At 44.8% G+C, this 27,714-nt stretch overlaps 2 protein-coding genes and 2 pseudogenes across 2 annotated transcripts in view; 2 read left to right on the top strand and 2 right to left on the bottom strand.

Annotated features, from left to right (window-relative positions):
* LOC141998857 (E3 ubiquitin-protein ligase TRIM21-like) overlaps positions 1–27,714 on the top strand; it is a 302,786-nt gene that overhangs the window by 116,633 nt on the left and 158,439 nt on the right. The window lies entirely within an intron of this gene.
* Positions 3,383–4,323, top strand: LOC141998782 (olfactory receptor 6F1-like; annotated as a pseudogene).
* On the bottom strand, positions 9,571–10,524 carry LOC141998747 (olfactory receptor 14A16-like). Its single transcript, XM_074971747.1, has one exon. The coding sequence runs from the start codon at positions 10,522–10,524 to the stop codon at positions 9,571–9,573; it is 954 nt and encodes a 317-aa protein (XP_074827848.1).
* On the bottom strand, positions 25,139–26,099 carry LOC141998746 (olfactory receptor 14A16-like; annotated as a pseudogene).

Genomic DNA, 27,714 nt, shown 5'->3' with positions numbered 1-27,714 from the left:
AAAGTTATGAATATTGGCTCTGTACTGTCTGTATTTCAAACTTATGCTACGCTTCTCCGTGACACCCCAGACAAGTTGGTGTCAGCTCTGCCTAGCCTGCTTGATGGCCCATTAAGGACCATCCGCTATACAATTGACCCATTGAGAGAAGGCAGACACGCCTTGGGACTCAGCAAGGTGTGCAGGGACCTGCCTATGGACAGAACTCTGAGGTGTTTCCAGGCCAGGCGTTGGACAGCTTGTCTTTGGCACAAAGAAAGAAAGACCACATGGCAAGAGACTATAAAAAGCTGCTGCAGCTCCTCCATCTTGTCTTCAGTCCTGCTTCTTACCTCTGGAGGGACTTTGCTACACTGAAGCTCTGAACCAAGGACTGAAAGACCCATCCCCGCTGTGGATGTCCTCCAGAGACTTGATTTGAACCTGCAGTTTATTCTCTCACTGCTGCAAGCCTGAACCAAGCACTTTGCCATCACTGTGTGTAATTGACTCCATTGAACCAATTCTAGCTCTCATCTATATCTTTTCTTTTTATGAATAAACCTTTAGATTTTAGATTCTAAAGGACTGGCAACAGCGTGATTTGTGGGTCAGATCTGATTTGTATATTGACCTGGGTCTGGGACTTGGTCCTTTGGGATCGAGAGAACTTTTTTTCTTTTACTGGGGTATTGGTTTTCATCACCATTTGTCCTCATAACGTGTGGCACTGGTGGTGATACTGGGAAACTGGGGTGTCTAAGGGAATTGCTTGTGTGACTTGTGGTTAGCCAGTGGGGTAAAAGCAAAGTCTTCTCTGTCTGGCTGGTTTGGTTTGCCTTGGTGTGCACAGAAACCCCAGCCTTGAGCTGTAACTGCCCTGCTTGAAGCAATTTGTCCTGAATGGGCACTCTCCGTTGGGTCCCGCCAGAACCAGCATCGTTACACTGATAAGGGACTCAATTAATAAAGAAATAAAGTAATATAATTAATGTCATTTAACATGGGTTTATGGTAAATAGATCCTGTCAAACTAACTTGGTATCATTTTTGATGACATTACGATTGTGATTGATAAAGGCAATAGTGTTGATATAATAGACTTCTCTATGGCATTTGACTTGGTACTGCCTGACGTTTTGACTAAACAACTAGAAGGATACAAAAATAACTTGGCACACAATACATGGACTAAAAGCTGGCTAACTGTTAGGCCTCAAAATGTAATTGTAAAAGGGAATTGTCATGGAACAGGTATGTTTCCAGTGGGGTCCAAGAGGGTTCTGTTCATATCCTAACGCTATTAAACATTTTTTAATGACATGGAAGATGACATAAACTCATCACTGATAAAGTTTGCAAATGACACAAAAATGAGGAAGTAGTTAATAATGAAGAGGACAGGGTTACAGAGCGATATGGATCACTTGGTAAGCTGGGCGCAAGCAAACAATATGATTTTACTATGGCTAAATGTGAATGTATACATCTAGGAACAAAGCATGTAGGACATACTTGCAGGATGTGGAACTCTATTGTGGGAAACAGTGATTCTGAAAAAGATTTGGCGGTCATGGTGGATAATCAGCTGAACATGAGCTCCCAGTGTGATGCTGTGCCAAAAGGACTAATGCAATTCTTGGATGCATAAACAAGAAAAAGACTATGTCCAGTTCTCCTGTCAACAATTCAAAAAGGATGTTGATCAATTGGAGAGGGTTCAGAGAAGAGCCATGAGAATGATTAAAAGTTTAGGAAGCACGCCTTATAGTGATAGACTGAAGGAGCTCAATCTATTTAGCTTAACAAAAAGAAGGTTAATGGGTGAATTAACCACAGTCTATAAATTCCTTCATGGTCTCTTCAGTCTAGCATAGAAAGGGATAACACCATACAATGGCTGGAAGTTTAAGCTAGGCAAAATCAGACTGGAAATAAGGCGTACAGTGAGAGTAATTAACTTTTGGAGCAATTTACTAACGGTCATGGTGGATCCTCCATCACTGAGAATTTTTCAATCAAGATTGGATGTTTTTCTAAAAGATCTGCTCTACAAATTATTTTGGAGAAGGTCTATGTCCTGTGTTATACAGAAGGTCAGACTAGATGATCACAATGGTCCCTTCTGGCTTTGGAATCTATGAATCAATGAAATCAATGAGTTTAGGTGCCTTGGTGTTTTTGAAAATCCCACTACATGCCTAAATACCATTTAAAATCTGGCCCTGGGTGACTTGAGAGCCTACATCCAATTTTCAAAAGAGCTTTAATCTTTCAGAGCCAGATTTTCAAAAGTATAAAGATGTCTAAAGCTTCAGATAGATGCTTAGTGGGATTTTCAAAAACACCTAACCAGATTAGGTGCCTAACCTGCTTAAGCATTTTTGTCAGTCAGCACCGTTGACATCTAAACACTTTTGAAACTCTAGCTCTTAGGCTCCTAAGCAACTTACATGATTTTGTAGTGGGATTTAGGCTTCTATATCATTTAGGCACTCTCATAAATATAAAGGGAAGGGTAACCACCTTTCTGTATACAGTGCTATAAAATCCCTCTTGGACAGAGGCAAAACCCTTTCACCTGTAAAGGGCTAAGAAGTTAAGATAACCTCACTGGCACCTGACCAAAATGACCAATGAGGAGACAAGATACTTTCAAAGCTGGAGGGGGAGGAACAAAGAGTCTGTCTGTCTGTCTGTGTGATGCTTTTGCTGGGAACAGATCAGGAATGCAGCTCAGAACTCCTGTAAAAAGTTAGTCAGTAATCTAGCTAGAAATGCGTTAGATTTCCTTTTGTTTAATGGCTGGTAAAATAGGCTGTGCTGAATGGAATGTATATTCCTGTTTTTGTGTCTTTTTGTAACTTAAGGTTTTGCCTAGAGGGATACTCTATGTTTTGAATCTGATTACCCTGTAAGGTATGTACCATCCTGATTTTACAGAGGTGATTCTTTTACCTTTTCTTTCATTAAAATTCTTCTTTTGAGAACCTGGTTGCTTTTTCCTTGTTCTTAAGATCCAAAGGTTTGGGTCTGTGTTCACCTGTACAAATTGGTGAGGATTTTGATCAAGCCTTTCCCAGGAAAGGGGGTGTAGGGCTTGGGGGGATACTTTGGGGGAAGACGTCTCCAAGTGGGCTCTTTCCCTGTTCTTTGTGTAACACTCTTGGTGGTGGCAGCATACGGTTCAAGGACAAGGCAAAGTTTGTACCTTGGGGAATTTTTTAACCTAAGCTGGTAAGAATAAGCTTAGGGGGTCTTTCATGCAGGTCCCCACATCTGTATCCTGGAGTTCAGAGTGGGGAAGGAACCTTGACAGGCACCCTTGAAAATTGTACCTGTGATGTCTAACAATCCATGTAACAAAGCTTCTCCTGAATTATGATCTCTTGTATCTTGACAGATGGAGCCTGTGACTGGAATAGAGAAGGAAAATCACTCCAGGATACAGGAATTTATCCTTCTGGGCTTCCCCCATAGTCAGTTTTGCAGATCTCTCTTTTTGTGGTGTTTACCATGATGTATGTCCTGACAGTTGCAGGAAATGTTGCCATCCTAGTCCTAGTGAGGGCCAGCCATCAACTCTGCACCATGTACTTCTTCCTTTGCAACCTCTCCTTGCTGGAGATATGATACACAACAGCCTGTGTCCCCAAGACCATTGCGATTTTCCTGGGGAAAAGCGGAACCATCCCCTTTAGTAGCTGCATCCTGCAGATGTACTTCATTTTCTCCCTGGGCTGCACAGAATATTTCCTCTTGTCTGCCATGGCCTATGACTGCTATCTGGCTATTTGCTACCCATTGCACTATAGCACCATCATGAACAGCACCTTGTCTGCTCAGCTGGCCCTTGGCTCCTGGGTGTGTAGTTTCCTGGCTATTTCTATCCCAGAATCTCTGATAGTTAGGTTGTCCTTCTGTGGCACTAATGTCATTACTCGTTTCTCCTGCAGCATAGATTCCTTAATCATTCTCTCCTGCACAGACACCTATGTGATTGAGATGGCAGCTTTTATCATCTCGATCATCGTCATCCTGGGATTATGTTCAATAACTCTGGTCTCCTACATTTACACCCTCTCCACCATACTGAGAATCCCGTCAGCCCAAGGCCAGCAAAAGGCCTTTCCCACTTGCTCTGCCCATCTCACTCTTGTGATTATATGGTACAGCTCCACCATCTTCCTGTATGTCAGGCCTTCCAAACAGAATGCCTTGGAGATGAACAAGACTGTCAACACTTTGAATACTATTGTAACTCCGCTGTTAAACCTCTTCATTGACAGTCTGAGAAACAAAGAGGTGAAGGAGGCTTTATGGAAGGTATTCAGTGGGACATGAAGTTGTTTTTGAATGGCTTAGATGTTACTGGGTCTGTCATAAATAGAAAGGGAAGGGTAAACCCCTTTAAAATCCCTCCTGGCCAGAGGAAATCTCCTCTCACCTGTAAAGGGTTAAGAAGCTAAAGGTAACCTCGCTGGCACCTGACCAAAATGACCAATGAGGAGACAAGATACTTTCAAAAGCTGGTAGGAGGGAGAGAAACAAAGGGTTTGTGTGTCTGTCTACATTTTGTCTTTGCCGTGGATAGACCAGGAATGAAGCCTTAGAACTTTTAGTAAGTAATCTAGCTAGGTATGTGTTAGATTATGATTTCTTTAAATGGCTGAGAAAAGAATTGTGCTGAATAGAATAACTATTTCTGTCTGTGTATCTTTTTTGTAACTTAAGGTTTTTGCCTAGAGGGGTTCTCTATGTTTTGAATCTAATTACCCTGTAAGGTATTTACCATCCTGATTTTACAGGGGGGATTTCTTATTTCTAATTCTATTTTTATTAAAAGTCTTCTTGTAAGAAAACTGAATGCTTTTTCATTGTTCTCAGATCCAGGGGTTTGGGTCTGTGGTCACCTATGCAAATTGGTGAGGCTTTTTATCCAACGTTTCCCAGGAAAGGGAGGGTGCAAGTGTTGGGAGGATTGCTCATTGTTCTTAAGATCCAAGGGTCTGGGTCTGTAGTCACCTAGGCAAATTGGTGAGGCTTTTTACCAAACCTTGTCCAGGAAGTAGGGTGCAAGGTTTTTGGGAAGTATTTTGGGGGGAAAGACGTGTCCAAACAGCTCTTCCCCAGTAACCAGTATTCGTTTGGTGGTGGTAGCGGCCAATCCAAGGACAAAAGGGTGGAATATTTTGTACCTTGGGGAAGTTTTGACCTAAGCTGGTAAAGATAAGCTTAGGAGGTTTTTCATGCAGGTCCCCACATCTGTACCCTAGAGTTCAGAGTGGGGGAGGAACCTTGACCCTCCCCCACTCTGAACTCTAGGGTACAGATGTGGGGACCTGCATGAAAAACCTCCTAAGCTTATCTTTACCAGCTTAGGTCAAAACTTCCCCAAGGTACAAAATATTCCACCCTTTTGTCCTTGGATTGGCCGCTACCACCACCAAACGAATACTGGTTACTGGGGAAGAGCTGTTTGGACACGTCTTTCCCCCCAAAATACTTCCCAAAAACCTTGCACCCTACTTCCTGGACAAGGTTTGGTAAAAAGCCTCACCAATTTGCCTAGGTGACTACAGACCCAGACCCTTGGATCTTAAGAACAATGAGCAATCCTCCCAACACTTGCACCCTCCCTTTCCTGGGAAATGTTGGATAAAAAGCCTCACCAATTTGCATAGGTGACCACAGACCCAAACCCCTGGATCTGAGAACAATGAAAAAGCATTCAGTTTTCTTACAAGAAGACTTTTAATAAAAATAGAATTAGAAATAAGAAATCCCCCCTGTAAAATCAGGATGGTAAATACCTTACAGGGTAATTAGATTCAAAACATAGAGAACCCCTCTAGGCAAAAACCTTAAGTTACAAAAAAGATACACAGATAGAAATAGTTATTCTATTCAGCACAATTCTTTTCTCAGCCATTTAAAGAAATCATAATCTAACACATACCTAGCTAGATTACTTACTAAAAGTTCTAAGGCTTCATTCCTGGTCTATCCCCGGCAAAGACAAAATGTAGACAGACACACAAACCCTTTGTTTCTCTCCCTCCTCCCAGCTTTTGAAAGTATCTTGTCTCCTCATTGGTCATTTTGGTCAGGTGCCAGCGAGGTTACCTTTAGCTTCTTAACCCTTTACAGGTGAGAGGAGATTTCCTCTGGCCAGGAGGGATTTTAAAGGGGTTTACCCTTCCCTTTCTATTTATGACAGGGTCTGATTCTCAGCCTGTGCTCATGTTCTCTTTGGTAGTAACCGTCCTTGTTGTTGTTCTTTTAATCCTGGTTCCAGTTTTACATTTACAACTTTTGTATTTGGGTAAAATGTTCAGAAGTGCCTAAGGGCCAGATTTGCAAAGGAATTTAGGCACCTAAAGATTCACATAGGCCCCTAAACACCATGAAAGATGTGGTTTCTAGGAGCCTAATTTTTATTGAAAATCTACTGGACGTGAGCTCCTAAGGGCCATATTTTCGAAGATATTTAGGTGTCTAAAGACGCAGATATTTTTTTTAGTGGGCTTTTCAAAAGCACTTCAGCAGATGAGGCACCAAAATCCCATTGATTTCAGTGGTAGCTACAAGTACTTTTGAAAATCTGTCCCTTAAAATCTCTCGAGAGGTCTCATCAACAGCCCATTGGCATCAATGAACATCTTTCAACTTAATTAAATGGCCTTTCGATCGGGCCCTACGTGGACATTACTTTTAGCAATTCACATTTAGGCCCCCATCCTGAGATCCTTACTCAAGTGCTAAATTATATTATTTTAAGTTGTCCAGTTGACTCTAATGGGACTACTCACACTAGGAAAGAAAGCTTGTGCATAAAGTGTGTGCAGGATCAAGACCTTAGTGACTCAGAAGTTTGTCCTAAGTTTAAATTTGTAGCAACTCCAGAGTTTTCATTATCTGTGATGTATGACTGGTTGGCCAACTCACACGACATTGTGTCTGTTCCCTCGTTCAATAGCTGAAAAATTATTAAACAGCAGACTAAAGAACAACATGCAGGAAATAAAAAATGATGAACAACCATGGTGGATTTTTTTTTTTAATTAGTGAAGAATTTCAAAAAATCAAACTTATTTCCCTTTTTAAGGGTTCTAAGTTTGGGGGTCCTACATGTTGGTAAATAGAAACAATTCAATAATGTTTTTTATAAAGTTTTCCATTTAAATGTTGTCAAAAATTGAAATGAAAAATTTAATTAAAAAAAGAAAAAAAATTCACTAAATCAACAGTTCTTTACAAAAATTTTCATTTTTGAAAATGGTCATTTTTCAACAAAAAGGAATTACAAGGGAGAAGTTCAATTAATGGTGATCAATATGTTTTCACAGAATGTTTTTTATCAAATGAACTTGATCTAACTGTGACATTTCTGATTGTTAAAGGCAATGGTGTTGACGTAATAGACTTGCATTTTTCTAAAGGTTTGATTCAGGGTAACATCACACTATTTAAAAATAAAACTACACAAAAACAATAGTAAATTGATTAAAAACTGGCTAACTGATAGCTCTCAAAAAATAACTCTTGATGGGAACTGTTCATTTTAATGGGTGATAGACGCCTAGATGCTTTTGAGAATCCCACTAGGTTTCTAAATACCTTTACATATCTTGCCCTTGATGCCTGACTTATTTGTATTTTTGTATATTTGTATCTAGACCAGTCTTATCATCAGAGTGTAAATAAACTTTAACTTTTACCTTTGTATCCCCCTACCTTTTGGAAAGAGTTTTACTTATTAAGGCTGGGGATTTCAAAGGAGGTAAAGATGTAGGCTGGGTTTACCAAAGGAACCTGAGAGAGTTTTAATAGAATTTTTGCACCTATGTCCCTTTGACATCTTTGGAAGTCCCAGCCCTAATTAGAGCTGGTTGGAATTTTCATTGTAGAGGAAATTCCAATAGTTTGAAATTGGTTTTTATCCCAAATCTGGATGAAAATTTAAAACGTGCTGATACAGACTAATACGGCTACCACTCTGAAACTTGTATTTAGCTGTGACATTCTGAACACCTTTCCCAGACCCAAAGAAGAGCTCTGTGTAAGCTTGGAAATTTGTCTCTCCCAACAACAGAAATTGGGCCAATACAAGATGTTACTTCACCCATTGCTCGGAAAACCCCATCAAGGAGATGACATACGGGCACGCCCAATAAATGAGAAAACACTGACAACACTGTCTATCCAAACACTCAGCATCTCCCCAGGCAGAGGAACCAGAATGGAGATGGGGGGGGCAGGGGGCCATGGCCCCATCACTTTTAAAAGTGGGAGGGCTATGTTTACTGGCCTTAAGGGTGAGCGATGGTGGGGAGGGGGCAGAGAGGAGCAAGTGTGGGGAAGGGCCTTGAGGGGAAGAGGCAGCACGAGGGTGGGGCCTCGGGGGAAGAGACCATGTGGGGGTGGGGCCTTGGTTCAGGTGTTGGTGGCCCCCCCACTTCTAGGGAGCTTCCAGCGCTCCTGTCCCCAGGCACTCCCACCTCATAAAGAAACAAATCAATCCACCAGTAAAAAAAAAAACAAAAAAACCCCTAAAATAAAATTTAAAAAATCTGAGAAAGAAGCAAGAACCAAACAACTGCACTGATACCACAATCATATTTTTTACCCTGAGGGGAAGAACAAAAAAAGGAATGGAGTCTCTGGCTCCTCAGGGTCTACTAGGGGTTTTGCTATGGCTCCTGATTTTATGTGGAAGGTGCTCAGATAGCATGGTGATGGGTACAGTGTGGAATCCTACGATAGATAGATAGATTAGATTAGATAGAACGAAGTCCTGCAAGTCCTTCTTACATGGGATTATGGCTGGCACCTGACACAGGGTAGGACTCTGCACTTAAATAGGTCCCCTGTCTCTTTGTCATGTGCTAAAATTAAGACTTCCAGACCCACCAGCCATGCTCCCCCTCTCCCCCCCATCACTTCCAGACTCCCTATACAGCAAAAGACTTGTTCCATGCAGCAGGGCCTGTAGGTGAAAGGCAACAAAAGTCAAAGGCCCCAGACTTCAGTCTTGATTTGTCTGAGTGATAGTCCTTCAGCAAAATAACAGGCACCTTTCTCAGGTAGGAGGAGAGCTGCCATGAACAAAGAGCGATAGACTGCTATTGAGCAAGCCCAGACTTCTGCAGTCACCATGTCAATATTTACCCAGATAGCAGAAGACAGAGTTCATGATCTGATGCTGTCATATCCCACTCTGTCACACCAGCAAACAGAAACCCAAAAGCCATCATACCCCAAGCAAAGTTTTGACCCCCAAAAAGGAGAAGAACCAGAGACTCCATGAAGTCCACTGGGTACTTTCTAATGGCTACTGATTTTATGCGGAAGGTTCTCAGATAACATGGTGAGGGGTGGCAGTATAAAAGCATGAGATAGATAGATTTTCATCTTACTTATACTGGTATAAACCTGGAAGAACTCCACTGACTTAGTGGAGTTAGTGTGGATTTACCACTATACATACAGCATTTGCATTAAAAAAAATCACACACCATATTCTTCTGGGGACAGTAATGTCATCAGCTGATTGTATTTGCTAAAAAAACACAGATAAAACCATGTTCATCAGAGAAATGCAGACATTTTATTCTTGTTGAATAACCTCCACCCAGTCAGTTTCCTCAGGGAAGCTTTGATTTCCTTGTTCCTTATGCTGTAGATGATCGGATTCATCACTGGCGGCAGCACGGAATAAAGAACAGCCGCCACGAGATCCAGAGCTGACGGAGAGCTGGAGATGGGTTTCATGTGGGCAAAGACAACAGTGGAAAGAAACATGGAAATTACAATGAGGTGAGGAAGGCATGTGGAGAAGGTTTTATGTCGGCCCTGCTGAGAGGGGATTCTCAATACCGTGGTGAAGATCTGAACATATGTCACAATTATAAAAACAAAGCAACTTAGGGTTAAACACACACCAAATTCAATAACCCCAACTTCACTGAGGTACGAGTTAGAGCAGGCGAGCTTGAGTAGCTGGGGGATTTCACAGAAGAACTGATCCACCATGTTGCCTCCACAGAAGGTTATCAAAAACGTGTTCCCGGTATGCAATGAAGAATAGAGAATTACACTGATCCAGGCACTGGCTGCCATTTGGACACAAGCTGTCCTGTTCATTATAGTCTCATAGTTCAGTGGTTTGCAGATGGCGACGTATCGATCGTACGCCATGATGGTGAGTAAGGCGAAGTCGGCTCCAGCAAAGAAGATGAGGAAAAAGACTTGGGTGACACATCCAGCATAGGAAATGGACCTGGTGTTCATAAGGGAATTGGCCATAGATTTGGGGATGGTGACAGAGATGGAGCCGAGGTCCAGGATGGACAAACTCATCAGGAAGAAGTACATGGGGGTGTGAAGGTGGTGGTCAAGAGCTATGGCTATGATGATGAGAAGATTCCCTGTCAGGGCTGCCAGGTAAAGCACTAGAAACACCATGAAGTGCAAAATCTGCAGCTCTCGAACATCAGAGAATCCCAGGAGAAGGAACTCGGTTACGGTGGTTTGGTTGGACATTTTCTTTCTTAGTTCATCATGTGATGGCTGTGGAGGGAAGGACAAGAGCAATGGTCAGGGTTATGGTGAGAGAGGGAATGACTCTGATTCCCCTCTCCATGATATCTCATGATGTGAATGTCAAAGGTGCACAGCACTTGTCACTTCCATTGACTGGAGTAGTGAGGGCTCCTCACCGCTCACAACCAGAGCACTACTCTGGTGCATTATCACGGGAGTGTAAATTGGCATCGTTCCCTTAAAGTCACTGGAGCCGGGTCAGTTTACACCATCTGAGGATCTGACCCAAGATGTGGCTTGATCAAATGCAGGATGAAAGATGGAACAAAGTACAACCCAAATCCAACAATTTGAGCCAAAATTATGCCCCTATTGCTACAGACATCAGGCTCACAACTTGGCCAACTCAACTACTAAAATGCCAGCACAGTCCGATTCCCACTTAACTGAGAAATACAGCACAGAATCACCCAGCTTCCTGCATGGCAGCTTTTCTGTGATGATTCCACCCCAACATCCCACATACTGCCTGATGCCTACTTACACATTGATTTATGGCACCAGATCCCAGCTGTACTCCCATTGCTGGGTGATGGTGGGCTGGTCCCATCGCTCAGTTACTGCTAGGTTGTGTGGTTCCCCTCTGTGACTTTATTTCTGTGCTGTGTGAGTCAGGAGACTTCGGTTCTAGTCTTGCCTCTGTCACTCTGTGACCATGGAGCAGTCACTGCTGCCTCTATTTCCTCCCCTTCCCTTTGTCTGTCTCGTGTACTTTGAATGTGAACTCTTTTGGGGATGGATTGTGTCTTCCTATGTGCATGTTCTGTGCACATGTTGACAGTATTTTTGTTTAGCAGGCAACAGTGAGGAACAGAGGCTATGATGGTAGAAGTGGAGATCTGGGTTCTTGTTCCATCAACCTCCTGCACGTCCTTGGGTAGGATAAAGAGAGACAGCCTTTGTCTGGGAGCTTCGACTCTCAGGGCTTTAGTTTAGAGAGGTTAGTATGTTTAAAACACATTCTCTGGGCTACCCATTTTGCTACTTACTCAGTTTTACCATCCTGCAGCTACCCCTTTGAAACAGACAAACACGGTTGCAATAGAGGGAATGGGGTTGGAAATTATGGTGTTATTGGACAATATTCATGTTCCCCACCCTGGCAAACAGCTAAGTTTCCAGGTAGGAGTAGTCAGACAATTTCTACTTTATTTCAAAGGAAAATTCAATTTTCAGTTGAATATATTTTCATGGAAAGTCTCTGATATCCATAAAAATGAAAACTTTTTGATTATGCCTAAAAATTTTCAGGTTCCAACAGTTTTAGGCTGAAGCTGTTTGGTTCTCACAACCTCAATGAAAAGTCAATTTTTTCTGGTGGAAAAAAAAATCTGATCATCTCTATATATCTGCATAATTTGATAGTAAAAGTCTTAAAGAGTTCTAATTGCAATTCATATTTCTGATATTAAATTTGCCCCATATATTAATACTCTAACATATTTAATTGAAATAGAAAACTTACTTTGTTGGTCTTTATTCCAATTTGCGATGCATTTGATCCGACTGTGTTAAGAATCATTGGTCATTATCTATCTATCTATCTATTCACCCACTGCCAGGATTGTTTGGTTCTCTCTCTCTCTCTCATGCCCCCATCACTGTAGTATCCACCAGCTGTTGTCGCATCCCTTCGCTGGATGTCCTGAGTTGCAGGGATCTCTCTGCAGTTCCTAGCACAGATGGGTGCTCCCTGCTTCCCTCCTAGGGCAGGCTTGGGTGAAAGGTGATGGACTAAATGGGATCAGGGACTGAAAGACAGTCCCAGCTCTCGAGCTGATCCTGGTTTGTGCCGGCTTCAAACAAGGTCACAGCCCAAGATATCCCTGCTCTGGGGCTAAATAGCTGAATCTGATCTCCAGGGCTGTGAGCCCAGCTCTGCTCTCACCTCAGGAGCAAACCATCCTGACAACCTGCCCAAGTTGACCCTAACCCCCCAGAGGGGGAACAGCACCTGCCCTGCATCTCACACGATGACAGCATCTCTTGAAGGACCTTTAGCTAAAAACAAGGCAGGGCTGGATCACAAAGGGGGTCCCCACAGGATGGCAAAATAAAACATATATTTGTAGCACAGACATGGGATCTACAATAGCTAAGAGCTTCTTGGCACCAGAGTCTCAGTTGGCCTGGAATAGCCTGTTCCCTCATTAACTCCACATAGTCACCTCTAGGGGAGCAGAGATGTTTTCCCCCTGCATTGCACCAGCAGCTCTTGGGATGCAGCCACCAGAGGAACAGACAGCTCAGGCTGCCCTGGCTGCTTGAAGTTCCTCACTAAGAGACAAACACTGAAAACTAAGGACCAGGTCCTGAGCTGGTGTAAATTGATACACTTCCATTGACTTCAGAGTAGTGAGGGCTATTTACACCACTTGGGGATCTGACTCATTGACTTCCAGGGAGCTACATCCATTTACACCAGCTGGGAATCTGGCCCATGACGCAGTTTCCAACCCACATCCTTTGCCTGTGAAACTGAACCAAAGAAGAGTCAAACAAACATTCGTAACCAGTCTCCTCTTTCCTAGCTCTTTGTCCAGGGATGAATTGCAAGTATAACTTGTAAGGGTGACAGAGCGATTCATTCCCACTTGGGACAGAACTGGGGACAGTGTTGTGGAGATTTTCTGCATCTGATCTTCAACTTTTATTGGGATGAATAGCCCAGGTCTTTTCCTTCCTTCCTTCCTTTCTCAGTAGTAACATTGTTTTCCTTCCGGCAGACAACATTAAAATAAAAGGCTCCCTTGGCTGCAGATGCACTGTTTAAAAATGTATAATTTACACGAGACATTCATGTCAGAGAAACTGATGAAATACAAGGAGCCAGAGAGCAGAAATCAGCCCGAGACCTATTGGAATCAATGGTTCCGATCCTCAGCAAGTTCAAATCAGGGTAGCTCCACTGGAGTGAATGGGTCAGTGCCCCTGTTTTTGTAAATCACCTCTAGCTGCCTTGGACTCAAAGGGTCCAGATCCCCAAACAGCTGTTGTGTAAATCAGCCCCAGCCCCACTGAAGTCAATTAGACCAGTTCCGCAGCGAATGTAAATTGACAGAGTGCTATGGAACTTGGCCAGGTTACATGAGCTAAATATCTGTGCCGTGATGTCGAGTTTTTTGTTTGTTCCTGTCTCTGAGATTCTCATTGCTGAGCATCACAATCCCATCTCAATGCTCTTGGAATATTCCAGTAGCAGGGTTAATAGAAACCTGCAAGATGGCTACCCAACCAGTAAATGAACTGATGAATATTATTACCATCACAGCAACGCCCGTCTAGTTAAGGTTGCATCATGACTTCTGTTTAAAGGTCCTCCTTTCTTAAAAAAAAAAAAAAGGAAAAAACAGAAGACAAGCTTAGTCAGATTCTTTTGAAATTTAATGTGCCTTAGGAGGGTGCAGGGTAGGATTAGTGACCTAAATGTGGGGTCATTTGAGCGAAGGGTTGTGGAGATATGAGCCCAGTTACAAGTTTCTAGGTTTGTTTATTTTGCTCAAAGCTAGAGATCAAACTATTGATGTGATGCAGGTCAAAATGGTCTCAATCTGTCTCATTTACCCAAGGTAGTGCATGGCCCCCACTAAATCTTGGGGGACCCAATATGAGAATGGAATTTAAGAAAGTCTGCGTGTTTGATTGTGCACTTGTGCCAATACAGAAGGAGGGCTAGATGATTTCCATTCCCGCCATTTTGTATGGTTTAAAGCTCAGTTTTTGGAAGTGCACTAGAAGCTGAATGGTTACTCGGATAGCTTTGAAATTTGGGTGCCTCAGGCAGGCCTGGGTAGCATTCGAGTTCCAAATTTGTTGTCATTTGACCAAGGGCTTCCGGAGTTATAAGCCCCTCCATAACTTCCAGTTTCCTTCTGCTGCCTTGTATTGTTAAACTGCGAGGTACTAATGACTGGATCAATCACAGACCTCATTGAGATTGACAGCTGTGAATTCATCCTTCAATTAACATAACTAACAATAAGTTAACCAAAAGCCCCAACCTTAAGTTTTGTCTACACTACCAATTTTGTTGGTCGGGATGTGAAAAAACCACCCCGACCGACAAAAGTTTGTCCGACCCAAGCGATAAGGGAAGAAAGATCCGAAGGGTAGACATGGCGGTAAAGGTAAAAGCTGTAAGGTCCATTGTGTCGACATGGCCTAACTCTGTTGAGTTACTCACTGGGTGAGTAAGAGGAGAAACAGCTCCATTTACTCGACTAGAGTTACTCTTTATTTACACCAGGCTGAAGGCGAGAAGAATGAGTCTCACTGAGTCCAGTGGAATCACTCCTGGTTTGCATGGGGGGAGCGTATCCGCACCAATGACCAGTGTGGGAACACACAGGGATGCCATTAACATCTCTCTGTTTGAACTGGGGTAAGTCAGCTTGGAAGCCCCAGCCCACGTTTGTAGCTCTCTCCGTTCCTAACTGTGCAACCCTGGACTAGGTCACTTAATTTCCTTCCCCACCTACATTTCCATCCATACAAATGTCCTTTGCTCGATGTGGCCACATCTCCATGGAATGGGGCAAAATGAAACAAAAACCTGTGAAGTGAAGAAATTTCCTTGGAGAAATTTGCTCTAATGAACACATGGCATGCACCTCTATGATCAACCCCTGGAACTGCTGAAGTCAGTGGGAGCATTGCTAGTGACTGCAGTGGGATCAGGACCAGGCCTTCCCTGCTATGTAAGAGCTGAGGGTTGTGTGGCTGATAGAAGAAGACTATTTCTATCAGGAAATTGCAAATTAATTTGAGATGGGCCCAGCTCAGACACTGGGCTCTTTCTTGGGATCCTCACTTCCCCAACGCTCAGGCGAGGGGGCTTAGGATCTGAGGTTCTGGTTCCACCCTAAAGCCCATCCCTACAGAACCCACCTTTACTTTGACTGGCAACAATTGGCTCCTTTGATGGCTATCGCAATCTCCATGGAGAGACCATGTCGTGAAGGGGACTGGGAGCCCGATCTACCCTCTCCCATTTTGAGAGGATCTCTTCAAGTCCGCACTGGTCCATGGTCTCTGCTGAGGCTGCTCACAGGGGATTAACGTGTTCTAGTTTGGATGGATGAGATGTTTGGTGGGTGCTTTCTTGACATGTCCAAGGAGATGAGGCACAAAACCAATTTTTCACAGCGCTCAGAAGGGGAGGACACTGGGGCACTGCTCACTGGGGCTGAATTGAATAGGTGACCTAGACATGAAAGCAGCTGCTTCATCTGTTATCTCCCAAGCCAGCATGTCCCATCCTGCGCCGAGATGGCTATAGCATTCAAGTGGACATGGGGTGTGAACTGAGACCTCCTCTCCTTTCATATGTCCAGTGCTGGAAGCGAAGACCAGGGACTGTCCTGCTCTCTAAAGATGGCTTTTCCGGGAACAGAGAGACAAGATGGGTGAGGTAATATCTAGTGAGTAGAAAACAGCTCAACAGAATGGGCACCATGTATCCCGGGTACTAATTGCTGATTTCCATGGAGAGGCCCCAGGAATGGGCTTGGCCCTCTGGGGGGGGGACCTGTAACCAACACTGCAGCATCCTGTGTAATTAAAGCAGAAGCAAGGGGGTGTGGGTGCTGCAGAATCTGGAACAATACAGTGGACACTTGCTCCGGGATGTGAGCTATGACAGGGATTTTCAGAGTGGTTTCAGGGAAACAGGTGCCCAATGCCCATTGTCTGCACAATGGGAGTTAGATGCTTAACTCTCTTAGGGTATGTCTACACTATGAAATAAGGTCGATTTTATAGAAGTCAATTTTTAGAAACTGATTTTATTCAGTCGATCGCGTATATCCCCACTAAGTGCATTAAGTCGGCGGAGTGCGTCCTCAATACTGTGGCTTGCGTCGACTTACAGAGCGGTGCACTGGGAGTAGCTATCCCAGAGTTCCCGCAGTCTCCGCTGCCCATTGGAATTCTGGGTTAAGCTCCCAATGCCTGATGGGGCAAAAACACTGTCGCACGTGATTCTGGGTACATGTCGTCAGGACCCCCCTTCCCTCCGTCCCTCCTTCTGTGAAAGCAACAGCAGAGAATCGTTTCGCGCCTTTTTCCCTGGGTTACCAGTGCAGACGCCATACCACGGCAAGCCTGGAGCCTGCTCAGCTCACCGTACGTCTCCTGCGTGCTGCTGGCAGACGCGGTACTGAATTGCTACACAGCAGCAGCTCCTTGCCTTCACGGCAGACGGTGCAATAGGACTGATAGCCGGCATACGTCTCCTGGGTGCTCCTGGCAGACCTCGGTGAGGTTGATCGGGGCGCCTGGACAGACGTGGCGCTCCTCCTCTTAGAGCACCGAATGGGAGCCAGAGACTCCAGGTCATTCTCTTCTTTAAGTTTCATCTCATGGAGATTCAGTCCTGCCTGGAATATCATGCGAGTTGGAGGCTTCTGCCTCAGGCTGCTTTCCCAGCCGGCAGCACGGCGCGGTCGCACCTCCCCAGCTATAATGATTTAGACCAACTGAGAACCTGCCCCTTCACTTTTAAGCAACCTGTGTAACCCTTCTGCCAGTTGGAGTCGGCAGCAACAAGGGCCGGGTTCAATATCTAGGGGGTCCTTTTCAACAATGCAACACAACACCGGCTTGAGTCCCCAACAAGTAACCTGGGACAATTACACATCCCCCGTTGGGCACCTCTAGAGGTAATACTTGCCCTCTCAAAAGCACAGAGTCCGAGTGTAGAAAAGAAACTTTTAATAAAAAGGGGGAAAGTAAGCTGGCATTAACTTGGGAAAACACTGCAAGCAGGATTCATAACATAAACCATGAGCAAAACACCCACCCCAGAGTATGTTGGGCAGTGTCCTTTTGCCTCAGGTTCTTAAGTCCAGCAACCAAAAGTTCCTGTAATGTGCCCTTCCCTTCACCGCACCCCACTCACAGCTGTTGTCCTTGGTCAGCGAAGACCCAGAGTTCAGAGGTGCATCTGTGGAGTTCACCGCCCACCCTGGTAGACGGAAAGAAAGGCACCTTGCTCTCTCCACTGTCCGGGCATCTGCTCTGCTCTGCTCTGCTCTGCTCTGCTCTGCCAGCCATCCTCGCACCCACAACTCCACTGGCCTTTGGCACCCATGTCCCCTGCTTAGCAAGTGCAGTTTACTTGAGGGTGAGTTCCTCAGTCAGGGCATGTCAAGCACAATTCTGCTGCCCTTGATTCACACAAGAAGGATACACAACCCTTTATTACCCCTGCCTCAATAACAGAGTGTCTTGTGATCCAACACCAGCCAAAAGTCATCATTTGGGCAAAGCATTCCCATCATACTGTGTGCCTAGGTAGAGTGGGAGTGTGTGATTGTGTTCCCCGGGCTGCAACCTGGGACTGTGGGATGGCTGTGGCTCCTCAATTCACTAGCCTGGTGTGTCTCTCACTATGCTCTGCTAGTGACTAACAGCAACCCCCTCCAGGTGCTATCACTCAGTCCAGAAGCATGTGAAGCCCCACACCCAGCTAGATTGCATGAATGCTCCCAGAGCCACTCGTGAATCACACAAAGAAAGGCACCAGCCAGATCCCCCCAGCTCCCAGCCTTGTACCTCAGGAATATATCGTCTTGCACTGCTCAAGGCATTTAGGCACCTACCGATGGAGACAGGCATCTAGGGAGATTAATCAAAGCTCCTAAGTAAGCCAGGTGGCTAAATCCCATGGACGTTCAATGGGAGTTAGGCACCTAACCTGCTTAGGTTCTCTTGTAAATCCCACTGGGCACCTATTAAAATAGGTAGGTGCCTAAATCCCTTTATAATCCTAGCCCTGTGTCTATCTTCTCAAGTTCTAAGGCCTGGGCTTCACCTGAACTTCAGAAACATTACACCTATCATTTGCAAAAGAGCCTATTGGAGCAAACCTTGGGTTTCTACAACTGATACACCACCATCTGCATCCCTCTGCAATAGCGACCACAGTGGACTTTATCCAGGGAAATGTAGGTGCTTACAGGGTTAGGCAGCAGCCGAGCAGAGCTTTTGAGGATGTAAATTTTGGACTTCGGCACCGAAATGCTTTTGCGTATTTAGCCCTCGGCTCCTGCTCAGTGGGGCTGGGTTTGGACAGGTGACTTAGAGGTGAAAGCAGCAACTTCATCTCTTATCTCCCGAGCCAGCCTGTCCCATTCTGCTCGACAATGTTTGTAGCATCCACGTGGAAATGGGGTGTGAACTGAGACCTCAGCTCCTCTCAAATGTTCAGGGGCCGAAGGCGAGGGACAGTCCTGCTCTCTCAAGTTGCCTTATTGGGGCACAATCTATTCCCAGGCTCTGCCGCAGCATGGTGCACACAGCATGGTGTGCCAGGGACATAACATCAGCCCAGGGATTCAGTTACTGAAAGCAACCAAAGCAATCAGACCAAACGGGGAATCCCCTAGGAAACCCCTGTGAGGAGCACAGAGCTGTGATTATCCCCAGGGGGCATTAGCAGGGGAGAGAGTAGAAAACAGCTCAGCAGGAGGGACCCAATGTATCCTGGGTGCAAAATCACTGATTTCCCTGGAGAGACCCCAGGAATGGGCTTGGCCCTCTGGAGGAACCAGTGACTGACTCTCCAGCAGACACAAGGGGCTGTGGGTGCTGCAGAATCTGGAACTGTACAGTGAACTTTCACTACAGTCCATGAGCTGTGACAGGGATTTTCAGAGTGGCTTCAGGGAATTACGTGCCCAACTCCCATTGACTGCACAATGGGAGTTAGGCAACTAATGTCCTTAGACCCTTTGAATATCCCAGACTTAATATACAGATATTTCTGTCTTGTCTCCTTGTATCCTAATTTTCTTTGCACCACCCTAACCCTAAGCGGCCAGATGATTAGCCCGAGGTTCTGAAGTCTGACATTTTTCAGTAGTACATATAGAAGCCCAGGTGGCAGCTCTGTGATCTTCCCTCGCTCCCCACTCCCCGGACGTGTGCTTCTACCCTGCCCTGGAGGGACCCTTGCTATATAGGACAGAGGATTCCTTTCTGCATACTTCTGGACCTCTCTATAGTAATGGAGCACAAGGATGCAAATCTATTTCCAGTGATGATGATGTTTGTGTGTTGGGGACACGTCTTCTAGAAACCGCACAGAGACCCCCAGTCCATTTCTTAAGGCCACCATGAAGCCATCACAAGGCACAAACTTTGATGCTTATGCCAACATAGTCACTAGAGGCCTAGCGGGGGAATGGTCCCTGTGCACCCCTGGGCGGTGATGAAGGCAAGGCTGGATGTTGAACACTGCAAAGCTCAGGGATGGATGTTTCTGTTTGGCCAATGATGAAGAGAGGGACCATTTGTAAAATCTGACAATAGATCATTTTCCACTTGACAAAGCCCTCAGCTGGCATTTTCAAAGAGGCCTCATTTTCAAAGCTACCCAGCTACCACTGACTGTCAGCTATCCAATGAATATCAGCCTTTCTCGTGTACCCTGCTGGGACCAGATTGTTCTGCATGATCTAGAGGTGAGGTGGTCCCTATCTCAGCTGAGATGGGAGCAGCCTTATATTTTAAAACCTCAAACTCATGAGTCTTTGGTCCTGGGGTCTGTCTCTGGCTCATTTTAAAGGGACAGGGCCATTTGTAGAACCCATGTCTGGATATGGCTGCAGTTTACAAAGCCCTTCAGTGTCAGGAAGGGCTTAAAAATATTGTTTTTGGAAATGTCTTCAGTCTTCTGGGATGATATTGTTAAAGACTCTTCGGGGCTATCAGGCACTCAGGGCTAGGTTCACAAAAGGAATTAGGGCCTGATTTTTTTAAGGTATTTAAGCATCTAGTAGGACTTTCAAAACACCCTTTGATTTTAGGTACCTAAATGCTTTTGAAAATCCCACCAGGCACCTAAATACCTTTAAAAATCTTGTCTTTAGGTATTCTAACGATGAGCATTGCAGCACCTAACATTTAGGCACTTAGAAAATCCCCATGATTCCTAAAGCCTGTGTTTGGAGCCCAGGCTCCCTGTTCAATGAATGGGGAGAGGTAAACACCTAAATGGGATCCACAACTGCCAGCATGTGGTGGGGAGGTGCCTAACCTGACCACTGGGAGATAATGACTAGACGCGGGTGTGCCAGGCTCCGCCCCCTCACAGAGATAGGTGCCTATGTAGAACTGTTGGGTGGTGCCTATCCCTGCTTGTGATGCACACCTGGGAACCCTCTCCTTGGGTCAGGCTCCTCTGGTATTTTGTGTGAGAAGGAGAACGCCCTCCTGTTTAACTTTTAGCCCAGTGGTTAGGGTACTTACCTGGCCATGGGGAAACCCCCAGTTCAAGTCCCCCCTCTGCCTGAGGAGGAGAAGGGATTTGAAGGGGGATCTGCCACCTTTTGGGTGCGTGTCCTAATCACTGGGCTGTGGGATATTCTGACGTGGGGCTCCCTCAACCTCTCCTGTTCAAGCTGTTCCACTTTGGATTAAATCATTAAAGAATCATTGGTCAGAGAGGGAGAGAGAGCACATGAGAATTACCCTGGAGCCTGGTGGTCAAAGCACTCACCTGGGAGACCCAGTGTCCAGACCCCCTGCTCCAATAACTCTTTAATTATTTTTCCAGACTGGAACAGCTTCAACTGGAGTGACTGTGGGAGCCTCACATAAGAATACCCCTAACACTGATGACATGGACAGTGGCACTGCATCCTTTCTCTGTGCAAGTCCTTGTCAATGTTGATCTCTCTCTCTCTACTCCATTCATCGGTGTGGTGCCGAAAGTCACTGACACGTCAAGTCCCAGAATCCTAATTTTTGAAAGAAGCCAGATGGGGAGAGTAATTCCAATGCACCAATTGCAGGGCTTTATTTGACTGGGAAAGGAGAGAAATGGAAAGAGTGTCAGAGTCTGGCACTGGTTTGGTGTTAGCCTTAAGCCCTATCCATATCCCTAACCCATATTCAACAGGGACTTAAACATGAGTTTACCTTTAAACCTTCAATGGGGCCACTCATATGGTTAAAGTTAAGAACGTGCTGAAGTGGCTGCGGAATCAGGACCATTGTACAGAATATTCAAAGGGAATGAGTTTTAAATTCATAATCATGAGTGTTTGGAGCAGATCCTCAGCTGGTGTAAATTCTCAGAGATCTACTGACTTCAATAGAGCTATGCCAATTTAAATCAGCTGAGCATTGGCCTGAGGCCCGGCTTGACTAAGTCTTGTCTGGGATGATTTAGTTGGTGTTGGTCCTGCTTTGAGCAGGGGATTGGACTAGATGGCCTCCTGAGGTCTCTTCCAACCCGTCTGTGATACTTCCAAGCAAACCAGAGTATGTTAAAAATGTATCCGGTCAAAACAGCTCAAAGTTCAAACACTAAGTGCGTTAGGATGAGCTGTTTGTAAATGAGCGATGGAGTAAGATATAGTCATACAAAATCTTTGCTAAATAATGTGTAATAAGGAGTACTTATAAGAAAATCATGATCTGGACATAGACAATCATTAACAGGAAAAGAAGCACAATAATTTGCACAATAATTTCCATAGATTATTCATTATCTAGTATGACAGGGTCGGGCCAGATGACTACAGGAGAGTAGTAGAAGGCAGATATATTAGCCCCAGGTTAAGTAGGTCCCTTTCCCCTGGGTAAAGTAACAGGGAAGGTTCCAGAACAATCAGGAACCTTCTGGAGACAATTAAGACAGACAGGCTGATTGGCTGCAGGTGTTCTAATCAAGAAGCTGCTAGAATCAATTAAGGCAGGCTAATCAGGGCACCTGGGTTTAAAAAGGAGCTCACTTCAGTTTGTGGTGCACGTGTAAGGAGCTGGGAGCAAGAGGCGCTAGGAGTGAGAATGTGGACTGTGGGAGGACTGAGGAATACAAGCACTATCAGACACCAGGAGGAAGGTCCTAAGGTGAGGATAAAGAAGGTGTTGGGAGGAGGCCATGGGGAAGTAGCCCAGGGAGTTGTAGCTGTCGCACAGCTGTTCCAGGAGGCACTCTAGACAGCTGCATTCCACAGGGCCCTGGGCTGGAACCCAGAGTCGAGGGCGAGCCCGGGTTCCCCCCAAACCTCCCAACTCCTGGTCAGACACAGGAGGAGTTGATCTGGACTGTGGGTTCACGAAAACAGCCAAACTGAGGGCTGCCGTGAAGCTCCAAGGCGAGCAAATCCGCCAATAAGCACAAGACCCACCAAGGTAGAGGAGAAACTTTGCCACACTAGCTAGCTAGCTAATGTAATTCACAATCAAATAGAAATCTATCATTATCATTAAATGAGGTTGTGGGTTAGGACAAGGAATGGTCCTGTCTGTCTGTCTCTCTAGCTAATCACATACTCTGCTTTTGTCTGTCATATATGAAGTGTACACAACAATGCACAAAGATGATATTCTAATACTACTAACAGGCCAACTTCTGAGATCCTTTCTCAGCTTGGGTGTGAGTACATCTACACGGGAAGGCGTATGGAACACCAGATCAGTGCACGTGATGGCACTTGTCCACTTACACCAGGGCTAGAACAAAATGACCCCAGACAAGAAGACAAGAAAACCCCAGACACCAGTGTTCATGTCACTTACTTTAAAACAGTCTTTCCACCATAGCAAGAATGACACTGTTTTTACATCCCCACAACAGAACGGATGTGGACAAATTGGAGAGAGTCCAGTGGAGAGCAACAAAAATGATTAGTGGGCTGGGGCACATGACTTATGAGGAGAAACTGAGGGAACTGGGGTTATTTAGTCTGCAGAAGAGAAGAGAGAGGGGGGATTTGATAGCAGCCTTCAACGACCTGAAGGGTTCCAAAGAGGATGGAGCTAGGCTGTTCTTAGTAGTGGCAGATGACAGAACAAGGAGCAGTGGTCTCAAGTTACAGTGGGGGAGGTCTAGGTGGGATATTAGGAAACACTAGGAGGGTTACATAGGGACGTGGTGGAATCTCCATCCTTAGAGGTTTTTAAGGCCTGGTTTGACAAAGCCTTGACTGGGGTGATTTAGTTGGCATTGGTCCTGCTTTGAGCAGGGGATTGGACTAGATGACCTCCTGAGGTCTCTTCCAACCCTAATATTCTATGATGCTATACTCATTTAGGTTAAAATAATAAAAAGATGCCTAACATATTGTCAAGGTTCCTTCCCCACTCTGAACTCTAGGGTACAGATGTGGAGACCTGCATGAAAGACCCCCTAAGCTTATTCTTACCAGCTTAGATTAAAAACTTCCTTATGGTATAAACTTTGCCTTGTCCTTGAACCCTATGCCTTGTCCTTGAACCACCAAGCTTGTTACACAAAGAACAGGGAAAGAGCCCACTTGGAGACGTCTTCCCCCAAAATATCCCCCCAAGCCCTACACCCCCTTTCCTGGGAAAGGCTTGATCAAAATCCTCACCAATTTGTACAGGTGAACACAGACCCAAACCCTTGGATCTTAAGAACAAAGAAAAAGCAATCAGGTTCTTAAAAGAAGAATTTTAATGAAAGAAAAGGTAAAAGAATCACCTCTGTAAAGATCAGGATGGTAAATACCTTACAGGGTAATCAGATTCAAAACATAGAGCATCTCTCTAGGCAAAACCTTAAGTTACAAAAAGACACAAAACCAGGAATATACATTCCATTCAGCACAGCCATTTTACCAGCCATTAAACAAAAGAAATCTAATGCATTTCTAGCTAGATTACTTACTAACTTTTTACAGGAGTTCTGAGCTGCATTCCTGATCTCTTCCTGGCAAAAGCATCACACAGACAGACATATCCTTTGTCGTCCCCCCCCTCCAGCTTTGAAAGTATCTTGTCTCCTCATTGGTCATTTTGGTCAGGTGCCAGCGAGGTTATCCTAGCTTCTTAACCTTTACAGGTGAAAGGGTTTTGCCTCTGGCCAGGAGGGATTTTATAGCACTGTGGAGAGAAAGGTGGTTACCCTTCCCTTTATATTTATGACACATATCATTAATAATACAATAATATCCCAACAATCTACACATAATCATGTCAGGAGGAACTAAGCCATGCATAATCCTCTTTTGCACTCTTTTGTCATTGTGGGGAGCAAACCTTCAGTTCGCTCAGAAAACCCCATCAAAGAGATGACATATGGATACTCCCAAGAAGCGACAAACATTGAAAATCCCGTCTCACCAAACACTCACCATCTTCTCAGGCCTTTCCACCTCCAAAACCTCCTAAAACAAACAAACAAACCAAACCACCAATCAACCAGTTAAGCAAAAATAAGCTAAAAATCTGACAAACAAACAAACAAAAAACACAAAGAACAAATGCATTGATACCTCCATCTGATTTTTATCCCAAAATATAAGAAGAGCCAAAGACCTCACCAGGGACTCTGCTATGGCTACTGATTTTATAGGCAAGGGTCTCAGGTAGTATCGTGATCGGTAGCAGTATATGATATATTCCAATCTTATTTCCATTGGAGTAAACCTATAGAAACTCCTTTTTTTCCTGAGTCATGATTGTCTGTATCTTTACTAGTGCAAAGACCCAATTCCGCATAAACAGAGTGCACAGTGTTTTCTCATGGAGGCAATAATGTCATCAGATTTTATTTATAAAGAAATACAGAATGAAATTGCTACCGAAGGAGACATATGGACTTTTTGTTCTTAGTAAAAAACCTACAACCTACCTGTCTACTCAGTGGACCTTTGATCTCTTTGTTTCTCATGCTGTAGATGATCGGATTCACCATTGGTGGCAACACAGAATAGAGAACAGCCACTATGAGATTCAGACCTGAGGTTGAGCTGGAGGTGGGTTTCAGGTAGGCAAAGGCAGCAGTACTAAAGAACAAGGACACCACGGTGAGGTGAGGGAGGCAGGTGGAGAAGGCTTTATGCTCACCCTGCTTAGAGGGGATTCTCAGCACTGCTTTGAAGATCTGAACATATGACACAATTATGAAAAGAAAGCAGCTTAAGCCTAAGAATGAACTAAAGATGAGAAACCCAACTTCAATGAGGTACAAGTCAGAGCAGGCGAGATTGAGGAGCTGGTGGATTTCACAGAAGAACTGATCCACCACGTTGCCTCCACAGAAGGAGATTTCAAAGGTGATCAAAGTGTGCAGTGCAGAGTAGAGAATACCACTGATCCAGGCACTGGCTGCCATTTGGACACAAGCTGTCCTGTTCATCACTGTCTCATAGTGCAGTGGTTGGCAGATGGTGATGTATCGGTCGTACGCCATGATGGTCAGTAAAGCAAAATCTGCTGAAGCAAAGAAGAAGACGAGAAAGACTTGGTCAACACATCCAGAATAAGAAATCAATCTGGTGTTGGTGAGGGAATTGGCCATGGATTTGGGGATGGTGACAGAGATGGAGCCGAGGTCTAGGATGGACAGATTCATCAGGAAGAAGTACATGGGGGCGTGAAGGTGGCGGTCAAGGGCTATGGCTGTGATGATGAGAAGGTTCCCCAGCAGGGATATCAGGTAAAGCAGTAGAAACACCACTGCTTTGTAAAATCTGCAGCTCCCGAATGTCAGAGAATCCCAGGAGAAGGAACTCGGTCACGGCAATTTGATTGGACATTTTCTTCCGCAGTACACTGTGCGATGTCTGTGGAGGGAATGAGAAAGAAAATGGTCAGGATTACAGCGACAGAGGGAATGGCCCTGATTCCCCTTTCCCTAATATCTCATTCTATGAATGTCAAAGGTGCACAGAACTCATCACTTACAATGAGTAGGTGTTGTTAGTGCTCCTCACCTCTGACAATCAATGAGTCACGTTACCACACTAGTGTAAATTAGGTCAGCTCCTTTAAAGTCAATGGAGCTTCATCACTTTATCTCATCTGAGGATTTGGCCCAAGGTGTGGCTTGATAAAATGCAATATGAAGGATGGAACAAAGCACACTCCAAACCCAACAATTCTCACAACTTGGGTATGAAACTGATAAACTAAAATTCTAACACAGCCTGATTCTCACTTTGCAGGGCAATATGATGTTGACTCACCCAGCATCGTAAATAGCAGCTCATCTGTAATTTTTCCACCCCAAACTCTGTGCATAGAGGCTGGTTGGAAATTTTCAGCTGTGTTCTTTTTAATGGAGATTGGTTTTTAAGCTAAATAACAACACATCTCAGAATCTGTCTGCTTTTCTCAAACATTTTGGGATTGTTTTGTAAAAAAAAAATGAAAACTTAAAAAACCAAACTATATTGGTTTTGGAATAAAAAAAATCAGTTTTCAGCAGAAAGTTTTCATTTGCCAAAAACTGGGGGTGGGGGGGTGGGGGGGGAATGGATTTAGGGTGTTCAGTGAAAAGTAAAAATTTTCCTGATGGGAGGAAAAATTCCAGTCAGCAGTAGGTATTTGATACCACTTACACGAGAGGAAAGTGATCAGGAACAGTCAGCATGGATTCACCAAGGGTAGGTCATGCCTGACTAATCTAATAGCCTTCTATGATGAGATTACTGATTCTGTGGATGAAGGGAAAGCAGTGGATGTATTGTTTCTTGACTTTAGCAAAGCTTTTGACACGGTCTCCCACAGTATTCTTGTCAGCAAGTTAAAGAAGTATGGGCTGGATGAATGCACTATAAGGTGGGTAGAAAGTTGGCTAGATTGTCGGGTTCAACGGGTCGTGATCAATGGCTCCATGTCTAGTTGGCAGCCGGTGTCAAGTGGAGTGCCCCAGGGGTCGGTCCTCGGGCCAGTTTTGTTCAATATCTTCATAAATGATCTGGAGGATGGTGTGGATTGCACCCGCAGCAAGTTTGCAGATGACACTAAACTGGGAGGAGTGGTAGATACGCTGGAGGGCATGGATAGGCTACAGAGGGACCTAGACAAATTGGAGGATTGGGCCAAAAGAAACCTGATGCAGTTCAATGAGGATAAGTGCAGGGTCCTGCACTTAGGACGGAAGAACCCAATGCACCGCTACAGACTAGGGACCGAATGGCTAGGCAGCAGTTCTGCGGAAAAGGACCTAGGGGTTACAGTGGACGAGAAGCTGGATATGAGTTAGCAGTGTGCCCTTGTTGCCAAGAAGGCCAATGGCATTTTGGGATGTATAAGTAGGGGCATAGCGAGCAGATCGAGGGACGTGATCGTTCCCCTCTATTCGACATTGGTGAGGCCTCATCTGGAGTACTGTGTCCAGTTTTGGGCCCCACACTACAAGAAGGACGT

Source organism: Natator depressus, chromosome 14, assembly GCF_965152275.1.
Source record: "Natator depressus isolate rNatDep1 chromosome 14, rNatDep2.hap1, whole genome shotgun sequence".
Classification (NCBI taxonomy): Eukaryota; Metazoa; Chordata; order Testudines; family Cheloniidae; genus Natator; species Natator depressus.
Note: the sequence above shows the minus strand (reverse complement) of the source record. Positions and strands in the feature narration are given on the sequence as shown.